Genomic DNA, 17,150 nt, shown 5'->3' on the forward strand with positions numbered 1-17,150 from the left:
TACCCTTTTTAATTTTTTATTGCAGATTTTGCCTTCAGCAGCTAATAGAAGAATCCAGGTGGAAAGAGTGCCTAAAAATAAAATTTTCACTTAGTTACCTGCGTTTTTGTAACCAAAGTAAATTTATTAAATGCAGTCCTTTAAATAAACTCGTGTATTTCTTCTCTTCTGCACCAGACCCACGCATATTCAAGCCAGAAGACTGGTTAGTTTCCTACTACGTACTTGTGTTATTCGATATTGTAAAGAATATTATTCTTGGAGAGTTTTCGAGTCTAAGTCCTCCAGCGCTTTCATTTCTACCGCCTGTATTCAGTTTAGACAGACGCCCGGTGACGTCATCTCGGGATTGCTCATGCTCTAGCGTGCATTTCATTCAAAAAAGAAACCGCAAACGATTGGCTGCATCTCGGAATCTACACGTTTAATTTAAAAAGGGGAGAAATAAGCTATAATTTTAACTTATAATTTAACCATAATATTTATGTGTTTGCATTTTCTAAGTGCTTTTAGATGATAAGTCAGAAATATGCTTAAACGCTTCCCTAAAATGCTGCCATTTTGCGCAATCTACAAATAAGTGACGCTAATAACAAATCTAATACAATTAATTTCCATTCAAAAGAATCATCTTACAACTTTAGATCATACCTTAATAATAAAGTATAGACATTTACGGTATTTAAGTGCTTGCAAACGACACATACATTAAAAAACAACCTTAAACGCTCACCCGCAATAGTGGTGATTGTGCTATCTACAAATGAGTTGCGCTAACCACCAATCCTTTCTTTGATAGAAGACAACCGTCCGTTTGGTTGTTATTGTTTGGTGGCCGAAGCGGCTTCTTCTGCTGTCCAGCGTTATTTACTTCGACCAACAATGGCCAAAACTTACGGAGATAAACCCGTGTCTTTCCAGTTGGAAGAAAATGGAGAATTTTGGTGCATTGGGTCCGAGGTGAGGATTAAAATAGAATAAAACCAGTTTCCTGGATCGTATAGGAATGTTTATGGATAGGATAAACTAGGCTGTACGGACCTCTTGAGTTACGATGCTGATTGGTTGGGCGATCATAATTTGGCGTTGCATAGACTTTGCTGCCCACAAAGGATGGCCTTTTTATGTTAGGCTATGTATTCCTATGAAAGGAAAAGTTATTTCCAGGCTGGAGGTACCCTATAGTAGCTAGGTACCATACATTAGGGTAGGTGCCGGTTGGCTAAACTACCCAGCTAGCCCTATAGGCTAGGTACGGTAGATGGCCCAAGGCAGATTATTCAGGTCATTGGTTTAGAATCTGGGTGCTCCTTGATAACGGGATTCGGGTAGAATGCACTGTTTGGGGTCACAACTTCTTTTAAGGAAGGGAGGCAGGTTTATGGACCCCTCCGGCCATGTTAGGGCTCAGCATCCGAGGTCAGGATAGGTAAAGGTAAGTCTGGTTAGGTCATACCTATTCCCTCTGAAATGCCTACCAGACTACAGTAGCCATGAACCCTCTCTCTTCATTCACTCCCAGGCTTCAGTGTGACTTGATATGGATACCTCTCAACAGTTCCAAACAAATTATTAGAGGTATCCAGAAACGGGTGCCTGGCCTAACCCAAGAGAAGTGAAACAGCTTCCAGAATTTACTGTCGCACTGTGATTGCAGTGAATTTTTAATCTCATAAGCAAGTTATCCTACAAGAACATTTTGATGTAGGCTAACTGCAGCTTAGGGGGAAACACCGCAGTGGAGCCATCGTCATCGTGTGGATGAGCCTTATTAACTCAATATTTAATTGGTGAAACAAGAATACAATTACATCTTTAACCATACCATTCAAAAGATTGAAGTTTTGTCAACATAATGTGGTATATGAAAGCGCCACACAAACTAAAATAAGCATGTGAGCTCCTCGTAAGATATGTTTTCAAGGCAGTTTTGAAATCCAATATGGCGGCAACCGCGTGAGGTGTCGTTCGTAGGCACAACGAAGCCATCATCTTTCCCAGCCTTCCCAGCACTCATTTGAACAATGTTAGCGTATATATGTAACGTTTATTTATCTTACTCAAGATTGCAGTTGCAATCAGCACAATAAAACTACATTTTCTTGCCTATAGGGTAAAAAACCGCATGGTACAGGGGTGGACCATGTACGATCAATGTGTACAACCCCAAAAAAAGTACATTATACGCGTCCTGACATTGGAGATGGGCATCAGACGCGACTTGTTGTTGGTAAGAAACGGAGCTAAAGACCTCTACTCCGGTGTCAGGACGCGTTTATAATGTACTTTTCTTGGGGTTGTACACATTGATCGTACATGGTCCACCCCTCTACCATGAGGTTTTTTACCCTATTAGTGAAAGTATGAAATTTCTTATTCCTGGGGTCATGGTTTGAACTGAAATTCATTTTTACCTTGTAATCGGTAGTTTTATCCTTACTACCATCACAACTGATACTCCACAGTGCTTATTTGATTGTAATTATACATGTTTTGGTCTTAATTCACTCCAAATTGCACTTGAACTACGTTGTGGTTCCTGGTTCCTAAGCGCTCACTCCACAAACACAGTTACGGGCAGCACACGAGTACACAGTTTAATGAGGTGCAAAGCTTTTTTCCTTTTATTGTTTACTTTACTCATTATTTAGTTTAAATTTACTTTGTTACTTCAAAATTTTTATTTCATGTCTATTATCCCTTTTTTGCAACCAAATAACCCCAAAAAATTTCAGATTTGTTCCGATACGTATACAAACCCTCGGTCCTTTAACAATAGGAAGGTAACTAGCGGGCAGCTGGGACGGTCGTAAGCTTCGAACAAGGGGAGAACGGTAGTTAACTGCTTGTCCGATCGTGCCGCGCGCCCGCGCGCCCGAGAGGTGAAGAATCACTTTTGCTTTCGGCCGCGGGTGTGAAGGACGTGTTCGTCATCGCTCTCTGCCCGCTTCATCGTCGTATGCTTTGTTTATATTGTGTTTTTCTACTAATGGTTTGGTTTGACTTGAAAATGAAACTGTAAGTACACTGTTTTCATTTTCATTACTTAATTATGAATCAACATGGAGCTATCGCCGTAGAGACGGCGATTTCCGCTCTTTTCATGAATTGAACCCTTGAATTATGTCTCGGTGCCGAGGGCGGGCGCACTCACGCCGAGTCATGTATTTTGGGCGAAAGTGTGTAATTGAAAGATGTAAGTACTCTTTTTCATTATATTTTTGCCCTGTGCGTTCGTTGCCGAGAGCTTGATTGCGCTCGGCAAGAGCCTCCTTATTTTTGTATGAATAGAATGCAATGAAAGTGGATTCGCAATGCAGTTTTCCTTTTCATTTCCATTTATTAATTGCATCAAATTTTAATTTTGGATCAAATTCCGCTCTTACCCGGGAATTAATCCTTACGATTTATTGCTGTGAAAGTGAAAATAGCAAGTGCAGTATTGTTCATTTTTCATATATATTTATGATAGCATCATATTATTATGGATCAAGTTTCCGCTCTTACCGGGATTGATTTTTCCCTCTTTAAGTTCTATGAAGTGAATCGCAAGTGCAGTATTCTGTTTCATTTTCATATTACTTTTCACTGCTGTGGCGGGGGTAGGGGAAGCGAAGGTCTGCCAGGAAGTCGTCGGAAAGCCTCTCCCGCGACTCCCTTGGTATCCGATTCTTCGTCTTCTTTCCTGCCCCCGCTCAGCTTCCTCGTATTTTGTTTTGGGGTCTTCCTTCCGTTCGGGGTGGTGGGGGGCATGTCTCCCCCCCCCGTGCGTGAGGGAACCCCTCTTACTAATCTGTCCTGTGCTACCGCAGGTGCTACAGCCGTGGGAGACGACCTTGGACAGGTATGGACCACTGCGGCTGCAGGGCGTGCCTAGCATCCACGATCTGCTGCAGAGTCTAGCGAGGTCTGGGGCGGTGACCTTGGAGTGGTCTCCACTACAACCTTCACGGCCGCTTATGCTGCTTCCCCCCGCTGGTCTACACCCCTGCTGTGTCGGTGACGCCGTCTGCCGCTTCTAGGGCCGGTCGCCGCCGTACCGAGGATGGGTAATGACCGCCGCTGCCTGTGTTTTCTTCGTGTTGCCTGCCCCAGACTTCCGCTGTTTCCAGCAGCTCGCCCCTGGACCGCCGCCAGTACCACGCTGGCTGCCGATGATTCTACGAGGCGATGGCTGGGCCTGCCGTACCTGTCGCTGATGTGGTTCCCGCTACTGGCTTGGCTGTCCCTTCTGTGTTTACCGCTGCCGCTGCTTGCCTGCCGCTCCTGAGCTGGTTGCTGTTCCTGTCGCTCCTGGTTTCCTGCGCCTGTCCATGCTGGTCCTGCCCAGGTGTGTCTTCCCCAGTCCCAGGTCCTTCCGGACAGGTTGCAGTCGGCCGTGTTGCTTCGGCAATAGCCCGACTCCTGCCTGGATGGAGGACCTGACGACTGTCCTGCGTGAGCTGACGAAGAAGAGGAAGGTGTCATCTTCGTCTGTTGCTGCCTCTTCCCCTTCGACTTCTAAGGCCCATAAGCCGAAGAAGAAGAAGGCTGCCTCCCCCCCCTAAGAAGTCTCCTTCGGGAAACTTCTAAGGGCCCGTCCCACCTCGGTGGGACGGGGGGTCCTTCTGCTGGTCCTCCTGCTCCTTCGGGAGCGGGGCCCGTCTCCCCTTCCGTAAGGAAGAGATAGACGGGGACCAGAGGAGTATCGGTTTAGCTCTGGTACTTCCTCGCCTGGTGCTAGCGGCGATGCCGCTACGCCAGGTTCCGGCTCGTCTCTCGTTCGCGGGGAGATCCCGAGTGTACGCTCTCCCTCGGGGAGACCGTGCAGCCAAAGTTTCGGCGCCAGAGTTCGCTCGGCGCCAAGACCACGGCACGGAGCAGAAGGCTGGCGAGAACCGTCAGTGACTCTCGCCAGGCCAGCGGCCGCTCTCGCAGCGACCAGCTGGTAACCGGGTTTTGTTTCCCCCTAAGAAGACTCCTTCGGGACTTCGAAGGGCTCGTCACATCCGGTGTGACGGGGGGGGGTTCTTCTGCTGGTCCTCCTGTTCCTTCGGAACGGGGCCCGTCTCCCCTTCTGAGAAGAAGAAGAAGAACGGGGACCAAGGGGTGTCTGGCTAGCTGGTACACCCTCGCCTGGTCTTGGCAGCTCTGCTGCTAAGCCAGGTACCGGCTCGGTTTCTCGTCCGCGAGAAGTTCCGAGTGTACGATCTCCTTCGGGGGACCGTGCAGCAAATTAAGACGCCTGAGTTTCCGCTCAGCGTCATGACCGAGTGCATGCCAAAGTTAAGAACGACGCTGAGTCGCCGGCACGGAGCAGAAGACTGTCGAGAGCCGCTCAGGTGACTCTCAGCCAGGCCAGCGGTCCGCTCTCCGGCAGGCCACAGCCGACCCAGCCGTAGGGCCTCGGGTGGACGTGACGGCTCGTCGCCGGCACGGGTTGAGGCTGGGAAGAGGTCCCCCAGGTCCCCTCGACCGACGTACCAGCCTCGGCTGGTACCAGCGGTTTGACGTGCCGCGAGGACGCTCACCGTCTCACGGCGAAAGCGAGCTCTGCAGGTCACCTGCACCGCCGCTCCCACAGGGACCGGGCGGATACGGTGACCAGCAGCAGCTCGTCTGACGCACGGGACCGGGGTCGACGTGCTCAGTCGAGCCGCTCGCCACACGGTGATCGGCACGGCCAGGCCTGCAGATCGATCCCCACCGCGGGTTGGTGATCGGCTGCAGCCCCCCACGTACGCTGGTCCTGCCAACGAGCGGGGGGGGGAGCGTCATGTCTGTCTCTCCACTACCTTCAACTTCCTCGGGCTACACCGGGAAGAGCGAGGTAGCTAGGAGTGATCTGAGAGGTGCGCCGCTCACGATCCCGTCACGACGCCGCACGTGCCACGTATGGTCTTAGGACAACCAGGACGTACGCGTAAGTGATTGGAGGCGACCGTCAGGGGGAGAGGGGGATAGCGTCAGTTCTGTCTCTCCGATACCTTCAACTTCCTCGGCATACGCCAGGAAGAGCTAGGTACTATATAGGAGTGATCGTGAGAGATGCGCCGCTCACGATCCCGTCACGAGCCGCACTGCCAGGTTGGTCTTAGGACCAACCAGGACGTACGCGCAAGTGATTGGAGGCAACCGTCAGGGAACTGTTGCTGGTCCTTCTTCTGAAGGAGGAGGGTCTTGGGAGCTGCTCTTGTTGGAGGGACTGGACGGTCCTACTCCTCAAAGACACTGTAACTTCCGAGATTCAGAGTAACTTTACCACAGTTTATTGCACTGATTCGTCAGCACAACGACCGGGGGGAAGGATCGCCGCTCCCACCAGCAGAGCCCATGTCTCTGCTCGAGTCGTTTTGGGGCCCGAGAGGGAACCCAAACCGACGGTGGGTAGCCGCGATCGGAGCTTACCGATTCTGTCTTGAACCAGAGTCTCTCGTCTCCGGACAAGAGGCTCTCTCAGTTCTGGCCGGTCGATCAAGCTACTTCCACCTCCTCTACTGCGACAGCGGCGTTTCTACGTGTCTTCGGACCGTATTTAAATATCCTCTGGTCGGTCCTCCGAGAGTGTTTCGACCTCGACGAGGACTGGAATGAGTCGGAGGACGGTATCGGCTCTCTGTCCAGTGTCGATCAGCCCCACCCAGAGACGTTCACAGTGTCATGGTCGATCAGCCCCACCCACCGTCACAGTGCGGCAGACCCTTACCTACAGTGAGAGTTCGTAACCCTCCTCGGGAAAAACGTTTTCTCCTGACGATACGTTTTTCCCAGACTCTGAGAGGCCATCGCCGCAAGGCGTGGCTGCTCCTACTCTTCTCCAACTGCTAGTTCCACTGGGAAGGCGAGCGAGTATCCAATTCCTCCCCCATTCCCTCTCTCCTTACGGCTACAGAGATTTCTCTGTAGGATCCCACGTTGGGGACTGCGCTACCAGGGGGGACCTTCGGGTCCTACCTGACGTAAGCCCCGGTCGTTTTGTGAGGGATCCTGCCCCATTCTCGATTTCTACGGGAATCGAGAGGACCGACCAGCCGATATCGTTTGACGAATTCGGTGGGGGTTTCGCAGACTGCTTAGAATTCTACGGAATTTCTAGCGCATTCAGTGTGTTTTAGAGTTTCTTACGATCTCCAAACACTTAGGCGAGACCACGGTCCAGAGTGAGCGAGACGAGAATCCCCGATATGTTACACGATAATCGGGAACCTCGCCTATGCTCGAATTCCTGGAATTTCTAGCATTAGGAAGAAGACTGCTGCTGAAAGAAGACTATCTCACAGTAGGCGACCAACCTGGAATAGAGAAGAACGGACGGGAATATCCAGTTTGGCTGGAACTATCGTCTTAGTATCTGTTCACCATTGAAGCTTTCCTTCGAGGAAGACTTCTCCTTCACTCTCTTTAATAGAGAACGAAGGTGGTCGATCTCCAATCCTTATTTTGTTTTCTTGAAGGAAAGAATTTAGGATGGAGATCGTTGTTCAGAATCCTACAAATATACTACGTATATTAACCTCGCGACATGATTCTGCTAAGCAGTTGAATGGTCCGAGGGGTAGGCGCATATCCTGGTTATTCTACTCTACGGATTGCGACTTAGACGAAAAGTATTCTAATTGAACTGCAAACCCGGGTTGCCTGCAACCTCCCAGAGTTTCCAGTTTCAATTTTATATACTTTATGGTGTTGTCACAACAACACCATTTTAGCTTTTATATTTACCGAAATTCGTTTCGCTTAATATAATTGCTCGAGCATATCTTTTTATGCTCGGTGGTTCTAGCCGAACGCATTCCTTCGTGGAAAGGATTACTTGGCAACTCAGGATGACGAGTCAGCGACAGCTACTGCGTATTGAATTGCCCGAGGCATTTCAGTATCAGCTGCCGCTTTGAAATAGACGGTTGTTTATGTCTTTCTCACCTGCTTTGATTGAATAACAACCGTATCTCTGCCCAACAATCACGGACTTAAGTCTCTGATTAACGGGGATTCTCGCATCACATGAATGACCATCTACTGCTGAGTAAACGTAGTATTCATCTCTTCGGTATTGCGAGAAGTTTAAAGCAGAGATATCTATTCGACTCTCATCTTTCTGTTTACCGCACGGTAACAGAATTCTGTAATAGTCTCTTGCTGCATCGTATCCCGATAATGCGAATGATTTTTTTTTGCGGAATCTGAGTTTGTCCTCAAAATATCTTGTATTCGGAGGTGTACAATTGTTCATTGTTCACCCCGGAGTTAGCAGATGTATTTGAAAGAAAGACATCGCCTACTCCCACACCTGCCAGCTCTACTTCCAACGTTCAGCCCATGAGAAGCAGTTCTTCAAGCGGCTCTCCCCTGTGTTTCATTACTGAAGAACGCCCCGCTTTCATTGCACAACGGACAGCAATGAAATGGCGGTTAGCGTTTTCAGTCATTTGTAAGCACAGGTTTAGAAATCTTGAGATTCCTTCTCTCGATTCAGCTGGAAGACGTAGGTTGCATTCATTGCCTACCTTCGTCTTCAACGTCACATAGTGTTGTTTCTCCTTAAGCTGAGATTCAACGTCTATGAGATTTTCTTGCCATCAGGGACCTCGGTCTTTTGAAGGCAATTGACTTTCGCCTTTTGAGTTTATGCAATTAAGTATAATCATCGCCGCCGCCGTCCGGCATCGGTGACTAACAAATATTTTATTTGTTTGGTCTCTCAGCATAACTCTTTTAAAGGGCGAAGGTCACGTGACTTACCCGGATGCTTGGACCAACTTGCCTCTACTGATTCCGAACCAGTCAGTCGGCAGCTGTCAGAGCGTTCCGAGTCAGTTACGAACTATGCTGTGGACTTAGTTCGGTTGTTCCAGAGCAATCATTACTTCGTCTTAATAGCTTGTCAGTATGAGTACTGTACATAACCAAAGTCGAGAAGATGGGATAGGTCATACGACTATTCCCTTCTTTTCGTCTTAGGTAACTGCATGACTTCTCTTGAGAAGCCAAGCACAAAGGGATGGGGATTTGTGACGCTCGATTTCGTACCGATCTTCGTAGCGAAGACTCAGAACCCTTCGGTAACTGACGATTGGTTTCGAGTCCTTCACATACCCTCCCTAATGGACGTCACCGCCTCCGATACGAAGGCTATGCTGCTTTGTCCTGTGAAGGTGCGACGGAGCTGTCTGAAGAAACTCGACACCAGGATGAGTGTGGACGCCTCTTCATCATTCTCGTCGCGTTCCGCAAGAACTTCTCCGTGGCGCAGGTAATGAAGGCAGGCGCCTGGTCCAACCGGACCGCATGCACCTCCTTCTACCTTCAGGATATTGCCCACAGTTCCTTGGATCTTTTCCTTGGGAACCGTGGTGGTTGCTCAACACGTTGTGTAGTTAACCCAGACCCTCGCAGGCTGAACAGCATCGAGTCCTGTGTGGACCGTAAGAATGGATGAGGAATGAGAGTGTGACTGGCTCCTCTTCCCATCTTTTTCTTCCCTCTACCTTTGGTAGAGGGACACGGTCGTCACCCTGCTGGGTAAGGACGAGATGCAGGTGAGCTACTCAATAGAGCACCATCCTATCCCTTTCAGTAGGGATAGGAGTAAATATCCACCACTTCCTCCAACAAGGGGGAGGAAGTGGATGCCAAATTGAGACAAACCCATCATTTTATGATTGTCTCTTGCAAACAGGAACAAGTTCTTGCTTGCTGGTACGAAGAGATACGCTTGCCTCTCTCTTAGTACTTGGCCCAGAGGTCTGACCATTGATCCTGCGGTGCACACCCCGATCAATCGGACAGAGGTTTGGATCCCTCCCTTGCTCTTACGACCAGGGAGGCACTCCAGGGTTGGACGAACACCAGTCTGTTCACCAAAAAGACTCAGATTCTCCCACCAAGAAGTGAGTCTTCCTATTGTTAAAGGACCGAGGGTTTGTATTACGTATCGGTAACAAATGACAATTTGTCGAAAATTGCATTTTCCTAACTATACAAACCTGAGGTCCTTTACATATAGTACCCACCTCATGCCACCCCCGTCACTCTGCAACTTTTTGCATGGGCCTAAAGCGCAAAAGTGATTCTTCACCTCTCGGGCGCGCGGGCGCGCGCACGATCGGACAAGCAGTTAACTACCGTTCTCCCTTGTTCGAAGCTTACGACCGTCCCAGCTGCCGCTAGTTACCTTCCTATTGTTAAAGGACCTCAGGTTTGTATAGTTAGGAAAAATGCAATTTTCGACAAATTGTCATATTTCTGAAGTACATATGAGCAGACGACGGCAAAATGACTCATCGTTGCCAATCTAGTGGAGCTTCTCACATATGCCAATGCATTTACAAAAACTGTTAAAATGAATTCTAGTTGTCATAGTAATGCAATAATGATAAAATTGCTCTAATATGTATACTATATACTACAAACAGGTATAGCTAATTTCACTTATTTCCCCAGTTTTGTTTAAGTCTTATACCCAGTTTGGAGGTTAAACACATACCAATTGGCAACACTGATAAACAATTGAAGAGCGCAAAGAACACCGTAGGTACCATTCACAAGCAAAACTTGATATTTGAGTCAGGAATCTAGTTACTTTTTCAACAACAAATATTTTCAAATTATTAATCATGAATATGTAAAAATATTTATGCAATTCATGACCTTATACTTCCATTTAACTTTTTATTTAAATAATGATCTAGTGCATGCTTCTTTTACTTCTTCGACCAAAAATCGTCGTTCCCTTAAAAAAGTAGTGGTTGGAAGTCGCTTAAGATTGTTATGATGAAAGTGCCCCAGCATCTATGGGTACAAGTGGTGTGCGGATTTAGCACAGGAAATGGGAAGTTTGTTGACACAAGTGACTCCGCAAATATTGAGACGGCGTCAATCTTTGAAATATTGGTAGTTGTAAGTAAAAATTTCAAAAGCGTCATGAAGGTAGTGTGCACTGCGTAGAGCCAGACTTTTCATTACCCTCTGTTTAATCTTACAATATGGCCTTAATTTCTAATTGTTCCGATACGTAATACAAACCCTCGGTCCTTTAACAATAGGAAGGTAACTAGCGGCAGCTGGGACGGTCGTAAGCTTCTTTTGAACAAGGGGAGAACGGTAGTTAACTGCTTGTCCGATCGTGCGCGCGCGCCCGCGCGCGAGAGGTGAAGAATCACTTTTGCTTTCGGCCGCGGGTGTGAAGGACGTGTTCGTCATCGCTCTCTGCCCGCTTCATCGTCGTATGCTTTGTTTATATTGTGTTTTCTACTATGGTTTGGTTTGACTTGAAAATGAAACTGTAAGTACACTGTTTTCATTTTCATTACTTAATTATGAATCAACATGGAGCTATCGCCGTAGAGACGGCGTTTATTTCCGCTCTTTTCATGAATTGAACCCTTGAATTATGTCTCGGTGCCGAGGGCGGGGCGCACTCGCGCCGAGTCATGTATTTTGGGCGAAAGTGTGTAATTGAAAGATGTAAGTACTCTTTTTCATTATATTTTTGCCCTGTGCGTTCGTTGCCGAGAGCTTGATTGCGCTCGCAAGAGCCTCTTATTGTGTATGAATAGAATGCAATGAAAGTGGATTCGCATGCAGTTTTTTCTTTTCATTTTCATTTATTAATTGCATCAAATTTAATTTGGATCAATTTCCGTTCTTACCCGGGAATTAATCCTTACGATTTATTGCTGTGAAAGTGAAAATAGCAAGTGCAGTATTGTTCATTTTCATATATATTTATGATAGCATCATATTATTATGGATCAAGTTTCCGCTCTTACCGGGAATTGATTTTTCCCTCTTTAAGTTCTATGAAGTGAATCGCAAGTGCAGTATTCTGTTTCATTTTCATATTACTTTTCACTGCTGTGCGGGGGTAGGGGAAGCGAAGGTCTGCCAGGAAGTCGTCGGAAAGCTCTCCCCGCGACTCCCTTGGTATCCGATTCTTCGTCTTCTTTCCTGCCCCCCCCCGCTCAGCTTCCTCGTATTTTGTTTTTGGGGTCTTCCTTCCTTCCGTTCGGGGTGGGGGTGGGGGGCATGTCTCCCCCCCCGTGCGTGAGGGAACCCCTCTTACTAATCTGTCTGTGCTACCGCAGGTGCTACAGCCGTGGGAGACGACCTTGGACAGGTATGGACCACTGCGGCTGCAGGGCGTGCCTAGCATCCACGATCTGCTGCAGAGTCTAGCGAGGTCTGGGGCGGTGACCTTGGGAGTGGTCTCCACTACAACCTTCACGGCGCTTATGCTGCTTCCCCCCGCTGGTCTACACTCCCCATGCTGGTCGGTGTGACGCCGTCTGCCGCTTCTAGGGCCGGGTCGCCGCCGTACCGAGGAGGGGTATGCCGCCGCCCGCCTGTGTTTTCTTCGTGTGCCTGCCCCAGACTTCCGCGTTCCAGCAGCTCGCCCTGGGGACCGGCCGCCAGAGCACGCTGGCGGCCGATGATTTACGAGGCGATGGCTGGGCCTGCCGTACCTGTCGCTGATGTGGTTCCGCTAATGGATTGGGCTGTCCCTTCTGTTGTTTACCGCTGTTTGTTTTTTTTTTTTTTTACCGCTGTTCCACTGCCGCTCATGTAGTGGTTGCGGTTCCGTCGCTCTGGTTCCTGCGCCCCCTGTCCATGTGGTCCTGCCCATGGTGTGTCTTCCCCAGTCCAGGTCCTTCCGGAAGGTGTGCAGTCGGCCGTGTTGCTTCGGGCAATAGGCCCGACTCCGGCCTGGATGGAGGACCTGACGAATGTCCTGCGTGAGCTGACGAAAGAAGAGAGGTGTCATCTGTCTGTTGCTGCATCTTCCCCTTCGACTTTAAGGCCCATAAGCCGAAGAAGAAGAAGGCTGCCTCCCCCCCTAAGAAGTCTCCTCGGGAACTTCTAAGGGGCCCGTCCACCTCGGTGGACGGGGGGTCCTCTGTGGTCCTCCTGCTTCCTTCGGGGAGCGGGGCCGTCTCCCCTTCCGAAAGAAGAGATAGAACGGGAACCAGAGGAGTACGTTAGCTCTGGTACTTCCTCGCTGGTGCGAGCGCGATGCCGCTACGCCAGGTTACGGCTCGGGTCTCTAGTCGGCGGGAGATTCCCGAGTGTGACGCTTCCTCGGGACGGAGCGGCAGCCAAAGTTTCGGCGCCAGAGGTTCGCTCGGCGCCAAGACCACGGCACGGAGCAGAAGGCTGGCGAGAAACCATTCAGGTGATACTCGCCAGGCCAGCGGCCGCTCTCGCAGCGACAGCTGGTAACCGGGTTTTTTTATTCCCCTAAGAAGACTCCTCGGGAACTTTCGAAGGGCTCGTCACATTTACGGTGTGACGGCGGGGTTCTTCTGCCTGGTCCCTCCTGTTCCTCGTGGAACGGGGGCCCGTCTCCCTGCTGAGAAGAAGAAGAAAGACGGGGACCAAGGGTGGCGGCTACCGTGGTACACCCTCGCCTGTCTTGGCAGCTCTGCTGCTAAGCCAGGTACCGGGTCGGTTTCTCGTCCGCGAGAAGTTCCGAGTGTACGATCTTCCTTCGGGTGACCGTGCAGCCAAAAGTTAAGACGCCTGAGTTCGCTCAGCGTCATGACCGAGGCACGGAGCAGAAAGACTGGCGGAGCCGCTCAGGTGACTCTCAGCCAGGCAGCGGCCGCTCTCGCAAGCGACCAGCGGTACCTCGGCCGTGGACGTGACTGGTCTCTGACCGGCCACGGGTTGAGGCTGGAAGAGGGCCCCCAGGTCCCCTCGACCGACGGTACCAGCCTAGCTGGTACCAGCGGTTTGACGTGCCGCGAGGACGCTCACCGGTCCACGGCGAAATGGGGAAAGCGAGCTCTGCAGGTCAACTGACCGCCCGCTCCCACAGGGACCCGGCGGATACGGGGACAGCAGCAGCTAGTAGACGCAACGGGACCGGGGATATGAACGTGCTCAGTCGAGGTCCGCTCGCCCACAGCGTGAGCGGCTACGGCCAGGCCTGCAGATCGATCCCACCGCGGGTTGGTGATGCGGCTGCAGCCCCCCACGACGCTGGTCTGCCAGCGAGCGGGGGGGAGCGCAGGTCTGTCTCTCCACTACCTTCAACTCCTCGGGCTACCACCGGGAAGAAGCGAGGTAGCTAGGAGGATCGTGAGAGGTGCGCCCGCTCACGATCCCGTCACACGCCGGCACGTGCACTATGGTCCTAGGACCAACCAGGACGTTACGCGCAAGTGATGGAGGCGACCGTCAGGGAGAGGGGTAGAGTCAGTTCTGTCTCTCCGATACCTTCAACTTCCTCGGCATACGCAGGGAAGAGCTAAGGTATTATAGGATGATCGTGAGAGATGCGACGCTCACGATCCCGTCACGACGGACGCACGTGCCAAGGTTGGTCTTAGGACCAACCAGGACGTACGAGCAAGTGATTGGAGGCAAACCCCGTCAGGATATGTTGCTGGTCCTTCTTCTGAAGGAGGGAGGTCGGAGCTTGCTCTTGTTGGAGGGGACTGGACGGTCATACTCCTCAAGACGCTGTAACTTCCGAGATTCAGAGTAACTTTACCCAGGTTATTGCACGATTCGTCACAGCCACAACGACCGGGGGGAAGGATCGCCGCTCCCACCAGCCCAGAGCCTATGTCTCTGCCGAGTCGTTTTGGGGCCCGAGAGGGAACCCAAACCGACGGTGGGTATGCCGCGATCGGAGCTTTACGATTCTGTCTTGAACCAGAGTCTCTCTCTCGTCTCCCGGACAAAGAAGGCTCTCTCAGTTTGCGGGTCGATCAAGCTAATTCCACCTCCTCTACGCGACAGGCGGCGTTTTCTACGTGTCTTCGGCCACGTATTTAAATACTCCTTCGGTCCTCCTGAGAGCGTTCGACCTCGACGAGGAATGGAATGAAGTCGGAGGACGGTATCGGGCTCTCTCCTGTCAGGTGTCGAATCAGCCCCACCCAGACGACGTTCACAGTGGCGGCAGACCCTTACTTACAGTGAGAGTTCGTAAACCCTCCTCGGGGAAAAAACGTTTTCTCCTGACGATACGTTTCCCAGACTCTGAGGCGCCATCGCCGCAAGGCGAGGGTGCTCCTACTCTGCTCCAACTGCTAGTTCCAACTGGGAAGGCGAGCGAGTATCCAATTCCTCCCCAATTCCCTTCTCTTACGGCTACGAGGGAAAGGGGAAGGATCCTACAGAGATTTCTCTGTAGGATCCCCACCGTTGGGGGACTGCGCTACAGGGGGGACCTTCGGGTCTACCTGCCGTAAGCCACGGTCGTTGAGGAGGGATCCTGCCCATTCTCGATTTATACGGGAAAATCGAGAGGACCACCAGCGATATCGTTTGAGAATTCGGTGGGGGTTTCGCAGACTGCTTAGAATTCTACCGGAATTTCTAGCCGCATTCAGAGTGTTTAGGATTTCTTACGATCTCCAAAACACTTAGGCGAGACCACGGTCCAAAGTTGACAGACGAGAATCCCCGATATGTTACACGATAATCGGGAAACCTCGCCTATTGCTCGAATTCTGGAATTTCTAGCATTAGGAAGAAGACTGGGCTGCTGAAAGAAGACATCTCACAGTAGGCGACCAACCTGGAATAGAGGAAGAACGGACGGGAATATCCAGTTGGCTAGGAACTATCGTCTTAGTATCTGTTTACCATTGAAGCTCCTTAGAGGAAGATTTCTCCTTCACTCTCTTAATAGAGAAGAAGGTGTGGTCGATTCCCAATCCTTATTTGTTTTCTTGAAGGAAAGAATTTAGGATGGAGAGCGTTGTTTCAGAAATCCTACAAATATACGACGTATATTAACCTCGCGGACATGAATTCTGCTAAGCAGTTGAATGGTCCGAGGGGTAGGCGATATCTGGTTATTCTACGGATGCGACTTAGACGAAAAAGTATTATAATTGTAACGCAACCGGTGTTGCCTGCAACCTCCAGGAGTTTTCAGTTTCAATTTATATACTATGGTGTTGTCACAACAAAAAACACCATTTTAGCTTTTATATTGTACCGAAATTCGATTTCGCTTAAATATAATTGCTCGACGCATATCTTTTTAGTCGGTGCGGTTCTAGCCGAACGCATTCCTTAGTGGAAGGAAAGGATACTTGGGCAACTCAGGATGACGAGGGGGGGGGGGGTGGGGGTTTTTTTCAGCGACAGCTACTGCGTATTGGGAATTGCCCGAGGCATTTCAGTATCAGCTGCCGCTTTGAGATAGACGGTTGTTTATGTCTTTCTCACTGCTTTGATTTGAATAACAACCGTACTCTGCCCAACAAATCACGGACTAAGTCTTGATTAACGGGGATTCTCGCATTACATGAATGCCATTACTGCTGAGAAACGCTAGTATTTCATCGTCTTCGGTATTGCGAGAATTTTAACAGCGATATCTATTCGACTCTCATCTTTCTGTTTACCGCCGGTAACAGAATTCTGTAATAGTTCTCTTGCTGAATCGTATTCCCGATAATGCGAATGTTTTGCGGGAATCTGAGTTTGTCCTTCAAAAATCCTTTATTGGAGGTGTACAATTGTTCATTGTTCACCCCGGATTAGCAGATGTATTGAAAGACATCGCCTACTCCCACACCTGCCAGCTCTACTTCCAAACGTTCAGCCCATGAGAGCAGTTCTTCAAGCGGCTTCTCCCCTGTGTTTCATTACTGAAGAACGCCCCGCTTTCATTGCACAATGGACAGCAATGAAAATGGCGGTTAGCGTTTTCAGTCATTGTAAGCACAGGTTAGAATCTTTGAGATTCCTTCTCTCGATTCAGCTGGAAGACGTAGGTTGCATTCATTGCCTACCTTCGTCTTCAAGGTCCATAGTGTGTTTCTCCTTAAGCTGAGATTCACGTCTATGAGATTTTCTTGCCATCAGCGGACCTCGGTCTTTTGAGTCAATTGACTTTCGCTTTTGAGCTTATGCATTAAGAGACTCATCGCGCGTCCTCCGGCATCGGGACTAACAAATATTTATTGTTTGGTCTCTCAGCATACTCTTTTAAAGGGCGAAAGGTCACGTGACTTACCCGGATGCTTGGAACAACTTGCCTCTACTGATTCCGAAACAGTAAGTCGGCAGCTGTCAGAGCGTCCGAGTCAGTTACGAACTATGCTGTGGACTTAGTTCGGTTGTTCCAGAGCAATTCATTACTTCGTCTAATAGCTTGTCAGGTAGGAGTAGTACTGTACAAACAAAGTCGAGAAGAGGGATAGGTC

At 49.7% G+C, this 17,150-nt stretch overlaps 1 protein-coding gene across 1 annotated transcript in view; it reads left to right on the plus strand.

The window, feature by feature from the left end:
* The first annotated feature begins 800 nt into the window (after positions 1-800).
* Positions 801-17,150, plus strand: part of LOC135210217 (SWI/SNF-related matrix-associated actin-dependent regulator of chromatin subfamily B member 1-like) — a 99,939-nt gene continuing 83,589 nt past the window's right edge. Inside the window, exon 1 of the mRNA XM_064243053.1 lies at positions 801-960. Coding sequence (XP_064099123.1) covers positions 883-960 — 78 coding nt within the window. The 5' untranslated portion in view covers positions 801-882. The remainder of the gene's footprint in view (positions 961-17,150) is intronic.

Source organism: Macrobrachium nipponense, chromosome 39 (genome assembly GCF_015104395.2).
Source record: "Macrobrachium nipponense isolate FS-2020 chromosome 39, ASM1510439v2, whole genome shotgun sequence".
Classification (NCBI taxonomy): Eukaryota; Metazoa; Arthropoda; class Malacostraca; order Decapoda; family Palaemonidae; genus Macrobrachium; species Macrobrachium nipponense.